The following is an 18,635-nucleotide window of genomic DNA, read 5'->3' as shown; positions in this document are numbered from 1 at the left end:
TGCGATATATGCTGCAACCTGTTTTGTGCGCTTGAAAATTGTGTGCTTGAAAAAGTTAAGCATAGCTGTGCCGCAATACAGCTGTTATGTGGTGAAGTATAACAAGCAAAGAAAGGTCACTTATATGGCGACCGAGCAGGTGTTCCTTAATTTACACACATGCACATGCGCCGTCTCCAGTTACAGTGCGAGCCGGTCATCAAGACGCATAATAAGTTTACTGGCAGTCCTTCAGAGTTTTAGCTAGACCCCCACTCTTTTGTTGGCTTTAAACGCCCCTTGACTTATGACTTTTCATCTTACCGCCTTCCTTCTTGTTAGCTTTCCCAAAACACAGACGGCTTTTCTACATTTTTGGGTGCACAGCACACGTACAATTGAGGAACACTAGGCCCCGTTGACGGTCTCATATACAAGACACGCATGGCAGGCGAAACGAGGGCTCAAGTCGCCACAACAACGTCAGAAACAGCTCTGAATGGCTGCCAGTATGTTCATTAGGCGCCTAGGTGCTTGTACTGTGACCGGAGACGGCGCATGCGCGCCTGTATAAACACGTACTATGTCTGGTGACAGTGGTCCCTTTCCATCCCTAATATGCTTCACCACAACAAATTGCATATGCTTCACTGCAAAACACTGCTGCATTGCGGTGAAGCCGACCAGTGAAGTTCGAATTATCCGCCAAGGCCAACTTTGAGATTGAAGTAACGAAAGTTTGGACCCATAGAAATGCATGGGTGCCCGCCGGCACCTTCGGTCGGGTTCGAATTAACCAGAGTCGAATTAACGGAAGTTTACTGCATAATGATTCCTGGGATAGTTGTGCACCCGAAATGCTGCCCACACTAAGGAAGCAATGCCAGTGGCTGCAGACATGTATGAAACAAGCTTTGTTAAAATTAAACTATTTCCACAAAAGCTATACATAGAATGAAGCGTTGCAACTATTACAAAAATTGGGCCTTTTCTGATTTTCCACTTCTTGCTACCCTACAGACTGCCAGAGCCAATCATTCACAGGTCACTATACCAGAAACTTCTGGTTCCTCAAATTGAACAGCTTCTGGGTGCCCACGGGCTTGCCACAGCTGCCAGGACGTTTTAAAGCGAACAGCTTTCTCGGCCACTTTGCCAGTTTTCGTTGTTTGCTCTTTCGCTTGTTCGTTCGTTTGCACGTCCATTGTTTCGTTCGGCAGCTCATTCTTTCGAGCTATCCGCCTACATTAGCAATCATCGTCGATGGCTTCTGCAGTTTTTTGGGCTTGTTGTCTGCTAGCAGTTGCAACTGCCAAAGAAGTGAAAAGCGCTCTGTCCTTTCTGATGCAAAGGTGTGGTTTGCAAATGTGCCTTGAACAAGAATATTCCTTGCGGCACGCGACAGGTTTAATGCTGCATTATGGCACGTTGGTCGCAGTGCACGGCAGGACTGTGTACAAAGCAGTTCGCCGCTTCAGTGTGGTCCCACTCTGGGAGTGGACGCAAAAGCTTCACTTACATCAATTTCCAGTGCGCTTGGAATCTGCATTATTTTTCATGAGAGAGAGAGAGAAGACACTGCAGTTGTGAGAGAATTTTTCATGAGAGAGAATTGCAGTTGCAATTCCGACATCGCAATTACTCTTTCTCACAAGCCATTTCTTTTTACCAACTTATTTTCTTATTACATATGATCATCCTTTGTTGAATTTTAATGCCTTTTGTATGTCTATTGATTGATTTTAGATTTGATCACTATTATCACTATGTATTTCTCTCTGTCTCCCTCTCTCTCAACTTTCGACAATTACTATTCCTACTGATTGCTTTCATTTCACATTTGTTTTAACTGGACACCTGTACATACGGCTCAGTTTCTGTTAAGCTCATTCTCTGAAATCTTTTTCACTTGTTTCTCAACTGTGCAAAGCCCATCTCTGTTCCTGTTTTGTGGGAAAACAGGAAGTAAATATCTGAAAATGCCACAGGTGATAAAAAATTAAAACAATCTAAGTGGAAACAGGCATTGTGAATCCGGTAGGGTTAGCTTTCCCAGGAAATAGGGAGTAAGAATAGATTGGCTTTGGACAATTCAAAAATGAGCAATAGAAACATTAAAAAAAAGACAAAAAAGGTTAGAATAAGGAAGCCTTATCAAGAGTTGTACTGCACAATGCTCATACATCAATATAATGATTTGCGCATGTAAATTATTTGCCAAAACCGAGACACCCTTTTAAAAGGTACTCCAGCACTGTTTTTGTGCAAGAATTTACTGTGGTTGGCCGCTCAACACTCATACGTCACATCAATACAGTATCCATGTTTTGGGCATGTAAATAATTTATGTGTCATGCATATGCAATTTCCACCAGTAAGAGCAATGCAGCACTTGGTAAACAATGCACCTAGCAGTTAAATTGGTGCATGGTATGCTTGAACTGCTTGAGAGTGGCAGGGCCTGGGAAAGGCACCATCTGATTTCGAAGCCATGCTAGACATGCGCATGAATGTGTACAGTCAAATCTCGATATGGCAAATCACGCAGGACCACTGAAAATCGTGTTATTCTGAAAGGTTCTTATAAAGAACCCCAAAATTAATCATTCCAACCACCAACCGATCAGTTCTTAAGTTGCCACTGTTTGAGCTATCCACGAAAACGTAGCTGTTGGCTCTTGGCCCGCGCTGTTGCTATTTTCCATAGATTCCACCGCCATGTACTACCAAAGCATTGTATAATAAATGGAGACGCACGTAGAGCAGACGCTGAGAAAACTGACAAAAAAAATGGAAGCTCCATGTCGCCTCCAAAGCACAATGTTTCTTGTTGTTTTTCACACTCATTGGCGTGGACACCGCAACCATCTCACTCGAGGCAGACACCTGAACTATTCTAAAGCACAAGCGCGCGTAAACAACACCGTTCGGAAAGTGCAAAGTGCGACCGTGTGGCAGCCCTGCGAGTGCAGAGGTTACATTTCTCCGTACATGTAGCTAGTACGGCCCCAGAAAGAAGGGTGAAAGAAGGAAGCCTGTGTTGCTAGGCGACACTTGCTTGGGCAGAGCATGCGCTCGCAAAACCTGATGCGTAGGCGCCTCTGCAATAGATTTTAAAAATTTCTCTCCCACGTTTTTTTATTGCGCGCCATCATAGGTTTTCTCAACTCGTGCGCCGCGGCGCCCGCTTCCTGCGCCTTGTCTGCGAGCCTACTCTTTCGGCTGCCGTGAGGGATACACAGAAATCCACAAATCCCCAGATTTCGGATATTAGTTCCTAGTACTGAGGTGTAACATGACACGGAAACTGAATAACGATCGTTATTCTGAGAAGTTCGGTATTCTCAAGTTCGTAGTACTGAAATATTTTTACACTGAAACCATAAGTCAGCAGGGGATTTCTGAAAAGTTAATGCGGTGTTCGTAGTAATGAGATTTACTGTAGTACGTTTTCATTAGTGACTTCTCTAGCTGCAAAAAATGTTGCCCAGAAATATCAGCCCACAGCAACTAGTCCCTTTCCTTGCTTTATTGTAGTGTAATTTAATGGGACCAACAATTGTCCAGAATGTGTCGAGAGATGATAGTGCCGATGGAAAGATTGACTCACCAAGATATCCCCCTAAAGGGGCCCTAAACATTTTTCTAACTAATAAAAGAACGACCTCACTATTAAAGGATGACGTCTCACAAATTCAAGGATTCTAAAAAAAAATTCACATCCTTCAATTATAAGGAGCTGTTGCACTGATACCTAGCTTCTCTCTTTCATGTCCACTAGTGCGTCGGAAGCTACACAGAGGAAAAGCCAGAGAGCAAAGCCCCGGCCAAAAGTTGAGTGTCAGAGCGATGAATGGGCTCGTCACAGCATTTTGTGGTGGCCACGTTAGACTAAGCTACACAGCACGGTGTTGCCCTCTTTGAGTCCACACACAGATGACATAGCTTGTGCAGCGCAACTGTGAAATAATTTTTCTGTCTTTTTGAAATTGCATACACACATTTTTTTTATTTAACTTAAAATTAGCAATTATGTATTACCGATAATGCTCTTGCAATCACGACATCAGCCAATAGCATTGGTCGGCCAGCTGCTTGCGATGCGACAGCATTGCGGAAATAAGGGCAAGCAATTTCCGCTGTGACACGAGATTGTAAATTTCTTGCTGCATGCAGTTCAGTAATATTGGCTGCTTCTACGACAAATCGGCAACACTTATTTACTATGTTCAAAAAGTGCTTCAGGGCCCGTTTAAATAAGGAATTATATATTAAATTAGTACTGAAACTCTTGCAAAAATGATGCGCGGTGACTCTCAGCAGGAAAACATTGTCATTATGGGGAGGTACACCTCAAAAATTTATTTCATTAATAAATTCTATATTGAATGCAATTTAGGTATAAGTTTAACCTTCCGTTTTAATGTGTTTTTACTTTATATAAGTACTTTCTCTGTGCCCCAGAAAAGTGGAAAAGTAAGATCTTTTGTGCAAGTGTTTTAAAATAGCCTTTATTGTTCCACATGGAGCACAGATACCAAGAAAATTTAAAAAATTGTATTGGGGTACTATTTAAAGAAACATTTTAAAACCAAACTGCCATTTCAAAGAACACTGTCGAGTGGTTTCCCAAATGCACATAACCAAGGAGACTTGCATTCTAAACATCCTTTTGCATATGCATGTAAATTCAGTCATTATTTTGTTAAATGGCAATTCTGCTGCTGAAACGTTTGAAGCTCAAAGCTCCACTGTCTCTATACTATAAAGGCGCTGGCCACACGAGTTTTTGAGCACATCTATCATGTCAGTGGTGCTGTGGAGCTGCAGCAGCAACAACCGCAAAGCATTGCTCCCCGCCCCAGCTGTCAAAAAGTGAATAATACGTACGAGTCTGTCTGAGGACGTCTAAAGTTGTCTGGTAGGTTAGCTTCATACACTGCTCTTCCCTTGCTGTTGCCCATCTGCTGGAGGCACTGTATAGAAGGAGAGAAAAGGCCTGATCAAGTACATGCGCAGAGCTGCATCAATTGCTGCTGTCGGGCCTAGTCGCGAAGAACAAACCAAAATTTAGTGCCCTTCAGTGATGCAGTGGTGAAACAATAAAGATCCATACATTTACCATTATTCCAGCTTCAGCAACATGGCTTCGGAAAACACTTCTAGCTTCTTTCGCTAGCTTCACGACAGCAACTGTGCTGTCACGAAGCTTGCGCCGTAGACCGCCTCAAAGGACAGCACCATTCAACCCATGCTGACTGACAAGCACCGATCAACCAATCAGCACAAGCCAGCTATCACCTGGGTAGCATTTACTAAAAGTATCTGCTTTTGCAGGTAAGCACCCGCCAGGGGAAACTTTTTGTTCTTTTACCGTGCTGCGCACTGCTGCCGCAGATTTTACTGTTCCATTTCTTGTTTTCCTTTTTCTCCAATATGACTAAGAACTTCTCAAAGCTTTGGATGGTTTTAAATGTGAAATGAGATTAGAGCTTTCGTTCTATGAAAAAGTGTGAAATTCTGTAGCGACACTAGCGATGAGACGAGGAAGATCACCTCTGAGCTCAAGGCATTAAGAAAGAAAGTCAGTGAACTTGCAGGACTGGGACTGCCCAAAGTCATTTTGGAGCAATTTTTGGAGCAAGTAAATAGTGTTTTGGAGCAGTTTGGAGCAGACTAAATTTAATTTTGGAGAAATGTGAAGCAGATAAAATTTCGTTTTAAAGCAGTTTGGAGCAGGCCAATCTACATTTTGGTGGAATAATAGAATATGAAATATAGCAGCGCACTTCGAAACCACGATGGAACACAGAACCAACACGAGCGCTGGACTGCTACTGTCATAAGTAACGTCTTAAGCTGAATTTTAAGGCAGATTACCCTGACACCGTCTAGTGCATGCCGATTTTGGTAATAGTGCCTCACACTGCCTGTAGAGTTTTAATTAGTGGTAGGAATAAAAAAAAATGCATTGTGCAATGGTAAGTGCGAAATTTCTAAAAGTAGCCCAAGACACTCTTTACAATAAATTTTTCTTTAATGTCTCGACAGTGTGAGTGAAGTGCCTGGAAATGCGCTCACCAACAAAGAGAAGCCAGAGTTATGAAATACTGCGGTTTATTGAAAGCCATTTCTACATAATAGACCAGGCCGATTCCAAAGCACCTAATGCTTAACTTTGTGGTATAACGTAAACTATTTTCATCTGTTTTTATTGTGATATCAATTGTATGGACACTCCAGGCGCATTTCTACCGCCGAAATCGCCGTGATGTTCCGTATAAAGTCCAAGGGAGATAGCATCATTGCCGCGCGCCGTATGTACGAGTGAAAGTGTGCGAGGGTGAGCCGACGATGGCGGCTCAATATAGCGCTCGCAAGGGGAGGAAAAGTGGGGAGGAAGCGCACCGTCTTCCATCGTGTGCGAGGAACCGGGGGGAGGTGAGGGAGTGGAAGTTCGGAGGCTGCTGCGTATGGCACGGCTGATCGCGGGCCCGATCTTGAAAGCGATCTGCAATGGGGACTGAGTGAGCCAAGTGCTGATAGGTTCGTGCGTGCTGTGTTTTTGCCGCTTAGTTCCCGCTAAGGCGAGAGGCAGCACCAAGGTACATTCGTTCGCATCTGGTGCCGCACTTCCTCACTCCAGCGTTTTGACAGCGAGTGCACGCGGTGATCGAGTGAGATGTGTTAATTCACGTTTGCTTGTGCGAGCGTGGCACCATGCTTGTTAATTTAGTTAGTAAGCGAATGTTTACAAGTTTATACAGCAAAACTGCTAACCTGACTGCCTACTGCTCTTGCAATCACATTTTGCTATCGTAATCAATGCTTCGTCCTTCGGGAGAAACCGCCTTTTTATTCGAAATCTGTCATTCGCCCTTCGTGATAGGTAAAAATGGCCCATGCCTCGTCCATATGGGCATAAAAAGAGATTGAAATAGTTTTACGTTAAAGCGGGGGTGGGGACAGAGACTCCCGCCCGCTGAACCCGCTGCAGCGTGCACCTCCCTTCTATGAAGTTCGCTCGCAGCGCCCTCAGCCTACTTTTAGTCGTTTATTTGCACCTCAGCTAGGGAGTGCCACGCTGCTCGGCCCACTTAACCGTATTCTAGTACCTACTCTAAATACAGCCGCCTGGCATGCCCTGGCCGTTCCTACAGCAGCGGCGACAGCCGGGAGCCGCTGCCAGAGGCCGCGCGCACGCCGGCCACTTGCCGAAAGCGCCGAAAAGTCCAGTGTTATAAGGGCGAAAATTGCGTGAAAATTACGAGAAACTGTGCAGGAGGCACCGTCGCAGGGTGTGCGGAATGTGAACGGCTGCACTCTTTTTCGAAGAACGAACCCACTCGCTGTGTGCAGCGTGGCGCATTTTCGGTCAATTTGCTGTGTTTGGCGCAGGGATTTGCGTTTGTATCAAAATGGTGCAATTGGCGCAGGAGTCCCACCCTCTAACTTGTTAAGTGTAATGAAGGTTTGAGGAGCGAGAACAAGCAGTTGGCACGACAAGTTCAAGAGCTACAGCAGTACACGAGGTTCAACAATTTGGAATTAAAGGGTGTAAAGTCGAATGCAGAGCCTGTTGATGTCAAAGAAATTGGCAAAGTTGTTGGTGTATCAGTAAGTGACTTAGACATCGATATTGCAAGCCTGTACTCTGATGAAGAGGACTATGTGAGCAGGCATGAGCGTTACTATCAAGGCGCAGCAAAGAAGTAGCGGTAGCGCGCAGTGTAAAAAAGGCGACCTGCTGCTTTTCCTCTTCATCAGTGCTGTACGACCTCTGTTTTTGATGTTGCGACACTGGTGGAGGTGCTGCAGCCTTGAACCTCATGCGTTCAACCTCTATCAGGCCCCGTACACCCAGTCCGGAAGATCTCTCGTCACAATTCCAGTCCACTGATTCAGTCGGCGCCTGCTCGGCCTGAGCCCGGAATTCCCTCCCGTTGCGACTCCCACCAGCATGGCAGTTCCTACACCCCCATCGGCCCTCTCCCTTCTCGGACGGCACCGAGCCTTTCCCAGGTGACTCGGGAACAGCCTCGCGTTCCCGCAATCTTCCATGGCGATGCTTTGAAAATGTTGAGGACTGACTCAATCCGTACGAGCGCGTCGCTATGGTCTATCACTGGACCGAACAACAGAAACTCACCAATGCTTATTTCGCACTCGAAAACAGTGCTCGCACATGGTACGAGAACAGGGAAGCGAGCTTCCACACGTGGGGCAATTTTCGGCGTCAGCTCCTCGATACATTCGCAAGTTCGGACCGGCGGGACTACGCGCAACAACTTATTGAGGCTCGCATACAGAAATCGACCGAATCCATCATCATGTATGCGGAGGATATGGCCCGATATGAACGAGGCAAAAAAAGAGCATCACCTTATGCGGGGAATTAAGGAACCGCTGTTTGCAGGCCTTGTACGAAACCCGCCCACAATGGTCAATGATTTAATCAAAGAAGCGACTATCAACGAGCGGGCACTTCAGCAACGTTGCTGCCACTTTGACCATCTGCCCAACAACACACCAATAAGCACCGCAGCTCAGAATGTTGAGCGGACTTCTTTACGGGAAATGATTAGAGTCATTCTGCGTGAAGAGCTGTCAGCGCTCGGCGTTCCTCCTACGAAGTATCCAGGCTTGCCGAAGTCGTGCGCTAAAAGTTGCGGCAAGCCTTCTCTTCACCAGCTCCATGCCCATTGAGCTGTGCCGACATGGTCCGACATCCTCTGCCTTCACCGGAGGTACCGCCATTTCAGCCACGGACCGTTCCCATGCCGTGGTGGCAACTGGAGTCTGTGAGACGCCCTCCTGTTCGTCGTACCGACTTGTGGCGCACGGCCGACCATTGACGACTCTGTTTCCACTGTGGGGAACCTGGCCACATTGCCCATTCCTGTCCCCATCGAGAGGCTGGGGTGGCAAACTTTTCACCTACTGCTTCTCTGATCTGTGACGATCGTTGTGCCCTGAACAGTGATCACCTGTCGACCAGCCAAACAGCTTCACCACGTCGCTGGCAGTCCCCATCACCTGTGCGTTACACTTCCCCGAACCGCTAGAGTTTCGCCGACGTCGTGAGGGGTGGTCGTTCCCCTAGTCCGCGCCGGGGAAACTATTGGCAGCGACCTCCAGGGGAAGGTTGCCCAGTGTCGAGACGCCAAAAATACCCCCCACGCTACCCAAGAAGACGATATGATGACAACGAATACTAACACCGACGGCGTTGCCCGTGCCGATCTTAATATTCTGATAGATGGACATCACGTCACAGCACTTGTTGACACTAGGCTTCTTCGATTTTCCACTTCTGGCTACCCGCGGGCTGCCAGAGCCAGCCAGGACGATTTTGGTCTGGCAACTCTCTGGAAGTTCTCTGGCTATCAGACGACAAAAAGAGGCGATGAGCGCTCGCCACCATCTTTGTGGGGACTCGACGGATTGCAACGCGGGCACTTGACTTTCACCTCACTCAGCCAACTGGCTTGCGTCGAACGCTAGCACGCGCCCCCCCAGCGGGCGTGCTTTTGGACTCGCATACTTGTCGAAGCGATTCCCGATGTCCGCGCGGTATGCGGATCACTGATTGCATTACTTCTAGCATTATCTTATTAGGATTCTAACGCACCTTCCGCCTTGCTAGGCGGTGCCGTAGTAGCGGCGGCATACCATTTGAACCTTTCTTTTGTTTTTCCCGTGAATGCTTCTTCTCGGACGTGAACAGCGCGCTGCGCTCTCGATCATGCTTGCACGGTATCTTCATCGTGTTCCGCGCAAGTTGTTGAAGCTGCAGACACTCATTCATACACATTGCGGTGCTTTTCGGTTCATGTAATTTTCTGGTGGTATCCCTTTTCACATTGCTCGCGTATTTTATTTATTATTTTATTTATTAGTTACCTGCATCGCCCCGTAGGGCATTACAGCAGGGAGGTTACAGACTTAACTAAATACATGAACAAATAATTACAATGCATGGAAGAAACCATAATTTTCTGTGATGTATACAATGCGCAATGGCAAACTGTTCCAATCTCGAACAGTTCTAACAAAAAAAGAATAACGGAAAACGTCACCCCCCTACAAGAAAATTCCCTGACCTTCAAACAGTGGTCCAGTCGCTTAGATATGTAGTGTATGCCTGGATATTTTGTTCCCGGTTTAGGCGTGTTTTAAAATAATAAATATCGTGGTAAAATTTTTATCTGACATGCCTTCTACGATACTTCAGCTCTTGCCATTTAAGTTTGCTTTCTGTCATGCTAAGCTGCCGACTATAGTTACCAAGAACAAATCTAACTGCCCTATTCTCGATTTTATCTAATTATAAGCTCAATGTGTATGGGTCCCAACAAACACATCCATATTCAAGTATTGAACGTACATGACTGAAATACAGCTGCGTTTTTAAGTTACTCGGTAAATGCCTAAAATTGCGGCGCAAGAATCCCAAAACTGATGCTGCCTTTTTTACAATATAGTTAACATGCTTGTTCATCGTAAATCAGAAGTAAAAAAGACACCTAGATATATAAATTCCTTGTTTATCTTTAAAGTAATATGAATTCTATACCTATACAGATGATTAGCTCGTTTTCTTGTGAAGGTGACGATGATGTGTGGTGTTTATGGCGCAAGGGCCAGTTATGGCCAAAGAGCGCCATGCCAGTGTTTGTGAGTGTGCGGTCATGAGTTCTGAGTAGATGAACGTGGCTGTAAAGGGGCCTAAAATAATCGCTGTAAAGTGCGTAAAATATACATGTACTAAAATCATGGCAATGACTAATGATGTGTACTATGAAATGAGGAATGCATTGAGAAAAAAGAATAATATATTTAAAATATTTAAGATACAGTAATTGACAAGAAGCACTACTACCTAAACAAAGCCCTTGAACAAGGGCCTGGAGGCATGTGCTATAAAGGCATGTGCTATCACAGCAACATCCTCTGGAGAGAGGCTGCGCTACGAACTTATTGGGCTAATAACATGTAGCACAACATCATTAAAAAAATCGAGGACTGCTTTGGCATTAAAAAGCGGTTCTTCACCAATAAACATCATGGGATGCAGAGGGATATTGTAGCGGTATGCTACAGGAAAATGTTTCCTTCTCTCAGCTTCGGCTTCCCGGCACTCCACGAGGACATGGAGGACGGTCAGCCTCTCACCACATCTACCACAGGTTGGTGGTTCATCACCAATAAGCAAAAATTGTGGGTGCCATATGTATGTCCTATTCTTAGACAACAGAACAGGACATCAGTTCGTCATGTTTTAGTTATGGGGGGCCAGTAACCTAAGTGTGGCTTAATCAAATGAAGCTTATTACTTGTTTCTGTGTCCCACAAGCGTTGCCAGTGGCTTTACAGTTTCTTTCGCAAGAAAGGTTTCAAATCTGTTGCAGAACAGCAGCTGTAGAGTTAATGGCGGGTGATGTCACTGATGTGGCCATTTGGTCGGCAAGAACATTGCCCTGGATGCCTCTATGCCCAGGCACCCAGCATATAATGACAAGCTGGTTAGTTGCGTATGCTCTACAAAGAACAGAATAGAGCTCAATGAGAACAGGGTTTTTCTGTTGACAGGGTGACTTCAAGGCTTTTACGACGCTTTGGGAGTCTGTAAATATAATAGTTTTTTCAAGTTTTGATTTCTTTATATGCTTTACAGCTGACAATATTGCGTAGGCCTCAGCCGTAAAGATGCTTGTTTCGGGGTGGAGTACACCGGATTCCGAGAAGGACGTACCAATGGCTGCATAAGATACTCCGACATGCGATTTAGAAGTGTCTGTGTAAAATTCTGTGCACGTTTTCATCTGCCCACTTGGACACCTTGTTCAAGCCCTGCTGTACCTGTTTCTCGCACACTGCGAGGTTACTTGACTTGAAGCCTATTTGTAAGTCGTCTACGTAGACGGAATAAAAAATACCGGTGGAAATAAAAAATAGCCGTACACGTCAATGACTAGGCGATGGTGTCTGTGATGTGTTTTGTCACTGATCTCGGGGGCGTGCGGGTGTTATGAGAGATGGAGAAGGAAGACGCATGGCGACACAGCAAGCAGATATTTAATCACACTCGAAACCAAAAAACCTCAAACTAAAAACTCATTCAAACTAGAACGCACTGAACTAAAACACAATGAACAAATAAAGGTTAACAAAAACAACCTAATGAATCAATAAATATGCTCTTAAGTTTTGGCTCCGTTAGTCCTGAGCGTTCTCTCTACGAAAGTCTGGCAACTCTGGCCTACTGTTGTGACGCTACTAGGATGGGACGCTCTTACTGAGTTCGTTGTTCCCGTTGCACGTATTTTCCCGGCGGGGATCTCGTTGGACCTTTCTTAATGTCGTCGCCTTCGCCGACTGTCGTATAGTCGTTGCTGCCTTGCAGTCGGTCCTTCAACTGGCTCGTCTCGGGAGCCTGGGTAACCCGGTCGCTGTTTACGTGGCAGGGAGGCTTGACGGAGTAGGCCTATTGACGTCCTCGCCCGTTGCTTCCGTCTCGCTCCTTTCACGAGTGCCGACGTGGCGTTCCGGGGATCATCGAACGTGCCGGTCTGCCGTGGAAGAGGGGTCTTTTCTGGGGTGTCCGGTCCTGCCGTGAGAGGCTGCAGCCGGTCCAGGAGCCTCACTCGAACTTGCCGAGGTCGACGGCCACACCATGGACGGCCAACGTCACGGACTCGGCCAGAGCCCCAAGTCTCCCGTCGAGAGAGCGGAGCTGGCGATGCGACCTTCCTGGCCCGGAGCCACGTCGATAATACCAGCTCAGCCTCGCTTCTGCCTCGATTATGGCTCGGTTCACGCGCCTCGCGCGCTCGCGCCGTTCCGAACGCTCCATTCACGACGTCCTTTTCTTTTATTTCGCCGCCGGCGTCTTACTCATGACAGTGTCATAGCACAGGGCGAACATATTCACTCGCTATCCGGTCGCGGTGAGTCGGACTTCCTTGATTTGTCGTGAGCCCGTGTGAATGTTCTATTGGTTGTAATTCGGCTAGTGTGCATTAGTGTATGAAAGGTGCAATAAATGCCCTTTTGATTGTTTGCAATACTGTGTTGTCGTTCCTTTGTCCCAAGAGCATATGTGAGACCCCACAGACATGGTTATTTTTTCTACAACTTTTCCTCAGCACCTTGAGCGTCTGGACGACGCTTTAACATGCATTTGTAACGCTGGATTCCAACTCAACACAAAGAAATGCCATTTTGCCTGATAGAGCATCAAAGTGTCAAGCCACCTTACCAGTAAAGATGGCGTTCGACCAGATCCTGACAAGGTTGCTGCCGTGATTCGCTTCCCTCACCTTGAAAATCAAAAACAGTTAAGTTTCTTGGGCCTAGCTTCCTATTTCTGCCGCTTGATCAGGCGGCATGGCGTCACCGCTGCACAAGTTGCTGACGTTGGGCACTGCTCTCACTTGGACCCGACGACGGCGAACTTTCTTTCCAAGCCCTCAAGCAAGCCTTAACATCCGACCCCGTCCTCTGTCACTTCGATGAGAACGCATCAACTTGTTTGCACACCAACGCTAGTGGCCATGGCATTGGTGCTGTCCTTCTACAGCGTGATACCACTACACGAGAGAGAGTTGTTGCTTATGCCAGTCGCGCATTAATGAATGCCTAACAGAACTACTCGATAAAAGAGCAGGAATACCTTGCAGGTGTTTGGGCCATACAAAAATTTCAACCATATCTTTATGGACGCCACTTCACTTTCATAACAGACCATCACGCCTTATGCTGGTTGTCGTCACTGAAAAATTTGTCTGGACGCCTCGGTCGCTGGGTGGTCCGATTACAAGAGCACGATTTTGACGTTTGTGTAGAATTCTGGGGAAAAACATCAAGATGCCGACGCTCTGTCTCGCTGCCCCCTGCCACTATTATCTTCGAGCACATCTCTCCATTGCTCGCCACTTGATGATGAGACCCGAAGGTATAAAAGATCAAAAAAGAAAAAAAAAAAGGCGAACGTTATGGCATATCTTTTACTCACGTTTAAGTCGGAGAAACTGCCTTCACTCTCACGAAGGCTGATCCTCCGGCCTAAACGTTTCGTCAGTAAAAGGTATGTCATAACTTTCGTCTTTTTTTTTTTCTTTTTTGAACGTTATACCTTCGGGTCTAAGGTCATTAGGCCATGGACACATGCATAAGATGGCTGAATAAAACACGTACCCTAACAAATTTCCTTTGTACAAACCCGCACTTTCAGATTATGGCATGTTAGCTGCGTCGCATCGCAACAATTTACTTAAAATGGGAGTGTGCATATATTCTAGTTGATGAAGAGTTAAGTTTGGGTACGTGTTCGTCACCTAAATTCACAGCATGTGTCCCATCGTAGAGTGGTGCTGTGGCGCGTTTCTACAAGATGGAGCATGTCGCATCTTGCGATTCAACATGTTGAATGTTTGCACGATTCCCACAGTGCATGCAGCCACTGCCTAATGAGGAACTCATGTACATGCAAAAATCCTGCAATGAGACTTTCAAAGGAATCATTAGTTGGGGAGAGACACTCTTCTCGATTAAGCCACTGATGGAGGCTGTTCCTGTCTATTTCAGCAAGCATTTCGGTGTACAAGTTTACCAGGAACACAAAAAGACATGATAAGCTTCTGATCTCTCGCTACGCCAGAGTCAAGATGCATATACACCTGCGGCAAATGATGCCAAAATCTGTCAGCGGGAAGCTCGTACAACTTGTGCCGAAGCTACTCTTCAATGAATTCATGTTTGTCGTCTTGTCTATGCCCTCGGATATATTGTATACTGTACTAATTCACTGATCACCTGCTTTCAATAGCAATTGTACGTAGCGGTGGTTGCGGCATCAAATCGCTTATGTTGTTTGTGCTATTTCTTTTTAAAATTTCTTCAAAGAGCATTCGATAACGATTACTGCCTTGGTTACACCAAGTAGAGCGATAAAAAAATGGTAACCTTCACAACAATGTCACATTGAAGTGGCATGTCCTATTAAGAGATTCCAACCCTTAATGTTTGAGTAGAAAAACTAGACACACAAACTTTGCCTCCATAGCCCCACTAGATAAAAAGGCAGTAAGCTGTTCATTTAGTATGCGGAAAGCTAGGGTTTAGTCCCAGTATTCATGATCTAAATTATGGGGAGCATGAGGACCGAACCACATTGCTCTGCGTTCAAACTCTGTTACATGATAAATATGTATAAAGCTAAAACTGGCATTTTACAATTTTGTAAGATCGTAAGACAGCCAGCAATTGAACCTCTTGAGTGGTAACGCTTACTACTAATTTCATATGCATTGTTTTCTGCACAAAAATGCTTCTCTCACACCCAGGCAACATCAGTACACTGCCGAGGAGTGGGCACTGACATGGCGGATGCTGTAGCAGACTACACAGTTGTCACTAGCCCAAACAGAGCGACATGAGGGAGACATCGAGGCACCACAATGACCCCTGACCTGTAGCACCCTCTAGTGAAGAGGAAGACTCTTCGATCAAGAGAAACGCACATTACCGGGTGTTTTTGAGACACATGCTTATTCTTCCACTATGCTCAGTTTATATTAATAATCTTATGAACTGCATCAGCTTTTCAATAAGTGTTCTCAGATGACTATGCACTTAACTACAAAATAATAGACCCTGCACATTACCAAGCTCTTGACCAACACTTCAAAAGACTGTATAGCATGTGCTAATTTTTGTCACCTGGCAAGTGCACAATATTTGCAACAGTTGGCTTGTGGTTGGTGGTGCTGGCACCTTTTCTACCTGTACAGGGCAGTGACAAAACTTCAGCAGGCACTTGTAGCTAGGCTGCTAGCGAAGTGGGTGTTAGTGGTTTGCACTGTATGCGAGTGCAGAGGCATGCCCTGCAGCCTAATCACGAGCGCAAAAAAGACACATTGGCAAATGAGTTTTCCTTTGTTGCACTCGTTACACCACTGGAGTGTCGGCTCTGGCTTTGTGCTGGGTTCACGGGCTGCTTAGCAGCTTTGCGATTAGTGCAGAAAACAGCAGCGTGTGCTCTGTTGTTTGACTCGAGAAAAGAGTGCGATGTGCCATGTAAGGCAGAAATTTCGCCAGAAGGACAAAGCACTGGTACAAAACAAATATACCAGCGGTTCACCGCTTGGTTTCAGACAGCCCACCACCGAAGACGACAGCAGGGAATGGACACAAGAAAACGACGACACTTACGGCCACCTGCTCGGGAGTCCAGGTGTCCAGGTTGACTGACTTGACCCGTGATATATGGACACCAAGATTCCGGTGTATGCCCGCGCAACGAATACAAAGGAACATGCCCAGGTTCCACGAGGCCCATCGCGGTCCTTGAAAAAAAAAAAAGGCATTTTAACATGAGCGCGGCTTTTGAAATACGGCATCCGCCGCTATGAGCTTTACAGCAGGGCTAGTTAATTCTGCAAGAAATGCAAATGTGCTAAATAAGACCAGCAGCACACGTCCCGCCTCCTCAGTATGGCATTATTATTACTCTTTTTAAGCATCTTACCCACTAAATTAGCTGAGGCTAAACTGAAACTTGGGTAGCCGGATACGCGGCGATACAGCGCAGACCCGCCCCCAATGGAACACAACCGGTGCATGCTTGCTGCGTACTTAAGGAAGAAAGCACAACAATCCGTAAAACACCCCCTCAGAAATACGATTTGGTTACCTCCAGCGAGACTGCTTCCGTCACCACTTCTCTGCCTGGCAACCAGCTATCAATACGGCAACCCGCGCACAGGAAACACTGCTATCATCGGTTTTGAGAAAGTAAATGCCCCTAACTTTTTAATTTTAACATCAATACTCAGAAGGCAGCCGAAATCTAAGCCTTATGAAAAAAGTGTTGTAATAAAGCGCTGGAACACGGACCTTTAGCGTCGCAGTCAACGCAGTATTTGTTGTCCTCTTCCCGAAGAAGTTGGCCCAAAATGGCCTGGCACTTGTCTTGTATCTGCTTCTGCTTCTCGCGCTCGGTCTTGCTCGCCATCACGAAGCGGCAGCCTCTGCGACCACAGCACGACCACTCACCTCGGACCAATTTCTCAGACCTACGGAACTACCACCTGTACCACGGACACCCTGCCTGTGCGGCTGGCTTGAATAGGCCCTGACGTCACTTTCAGAAGCCCGATATTGGGAAGAGACCACGACCTACTGTATACACTGACCTACCCAGCTAGCGACGCTCTACGGAGCCGCCTGCGCCGGTTCTCATTCCATACGTTGCCACCAAGGGGGCGCTACAACTCAGTAGATCTTTGTTGTTCGAAGAAAATGGAGGAAGCTGACCAGAAAATTGTCAATCAAATATTTGGACTGCAGGAGGGGTGCAAACCAGGAAACAGCGGTTAAGAAAAAGGTTAAAGAAACAGAGAGGGGTCTGTGGAAAACAGGGATGCAGACGAAATCAGCACTGGGAACATGCAGAACTTTCAAGCAAGAAATTGCCAAAGAAAATATCTACGATAATTCTAGGGGAAGCTCTTTGTTGTTTGAAGCCAGGACGGGAGTAAGAGGAAACGGTTGAACACCTCATACTTTTCTGTAAGGGGCTTAACCCCACAGTGCAAGGCAACGGGGCTGATTTTTTCAAAGCATTGGGGTTTAGGGACAGTGAAGGCAAAATAGACTTTAAGCGGGTAGAAATAACCAAACAGAGGTTATCTGATTGGTGGATAAAATCAAGGCAGGGGTGAAATTTCACCCACCACAAAGTACAAAATATGTTAATAGTCAAGGCTAGGTGGCGTATGCCACCGCCCGATTTAAAGGGTTCAGCCTCATCCATCCATCCATCCGTGTACCATGTTTGTGGTTTGACTTTAGAGTGTACTAGAATATGGTCGAGTGGGACGAGCAACTGGGGCGGCGCATGCTTTGCAGTGAGGCGCCCGACGTGGAAAAATACTGGGGCGGCGCTGCGGTCGAAGTGGATTGGGCCGCATCAAGGTCGCGCCGTTGGAAACTGCTGGCGATACTGCTCGGCAGGGTCAGTCGTACTAATTCGCGCGCTGGTATTTGCGTTCAGACCGCTCAAATGGGGTTCATAATTGCATATGACATGTATATATGCCTTAAGAATAAATTCCTTTCCTTTCTCTTCTCTATTTATTTTTTATTATTTTCTAGTGCCGCTCGGTGATTGCGCGTGCATTGCGGCCGCAGTGTCGGCTTTCATTCTACTATGTTATTGCACGGTTCCCTTTGGAGAAAAAATTTTTTTCTCGTTCTTCAAGCAACATGTATCTCTCGTGTGTATTGTTGCGCATATAGTTTTCTATCAGTAGGTCTTGTGAAACCTTCCGGCTTGCCGCTTCAAACAAGTAAAGCATACCTGCCCCATCCAGCGCCTTGTACTTTAGATTTACGGGAAGCATTGGTATAGATTTAAAGAAAAGAGTAAACTCCAGTGCAACATTCCATTCAAGTTTCCGCCTTTCTCGCGTAATAGAATGCGGAGTAATTGGTACGGGCTCATTTATTGCAGTCGGACCTCGAGCGCCGAAAACGGTTTTAGTTAGCCATACGTGGAATTTTTTTTCCAGTCGATACTTCAAAAAAGGAAAAAAAAAACAAACAAAGAAAGAAAGGCTGCGCGGTAACCTAATTAGTGCCTATATCGTGGA

General features: G+C 46.1%; 1 protein-coding gene across 1 annotated transcript in view; it reads right to left on the bottom strand.

The window, feature by feature from the left end:
- LOC119431141 (stromal membrane-associated protein 1-like) overlaps positions 1-17,138 on the bottom strand; it is a 29,406-nt gene extending 12,268 nt beyond the window's left edge. The window contains exons 1-3 of the mRNA XM_037698613.2: positions 16,879-17,138; positions 16,195-16,328; positions 4,870-4,955 (exon numbers count right to left, since the gene is read on the bottom strand). Of these exons, the coding sequence (XP_037554541.2) occupies positions 4,870-4,955; positions 16,195-16,328; positions 16,879-16,996 (338 nt within the window). The 5' untranslated portion in view covers positions 16,997-17,138. The remainder of the gene's footprint in view (positions 1-4,869; positions 4,956-16,194; positions 16,329-16,878) is intronic.
- Positions 17,139-18,635: the final 1,497 nt, after the last annotated feature.

Source organism: Dermacentor silvarum, chromosome 10, assembly GCF_013339745.2.
Source record: "Dermacentor silvarum isolate Dsil-2018 chromosome 10, BIME_Dsil_1.4, whole genome shotgun sequence".
Taxonomy (NCBI): domain Eukaryota; kingdom Metazoa; phylum Arthropoda; class Arachnida; order Ixodida; family Ixodidae; genus Dermacentor; species Dermacentor silvarum.
This window is presented reverse-complemented; position numbering and strand designations above follow the sequence as displayed.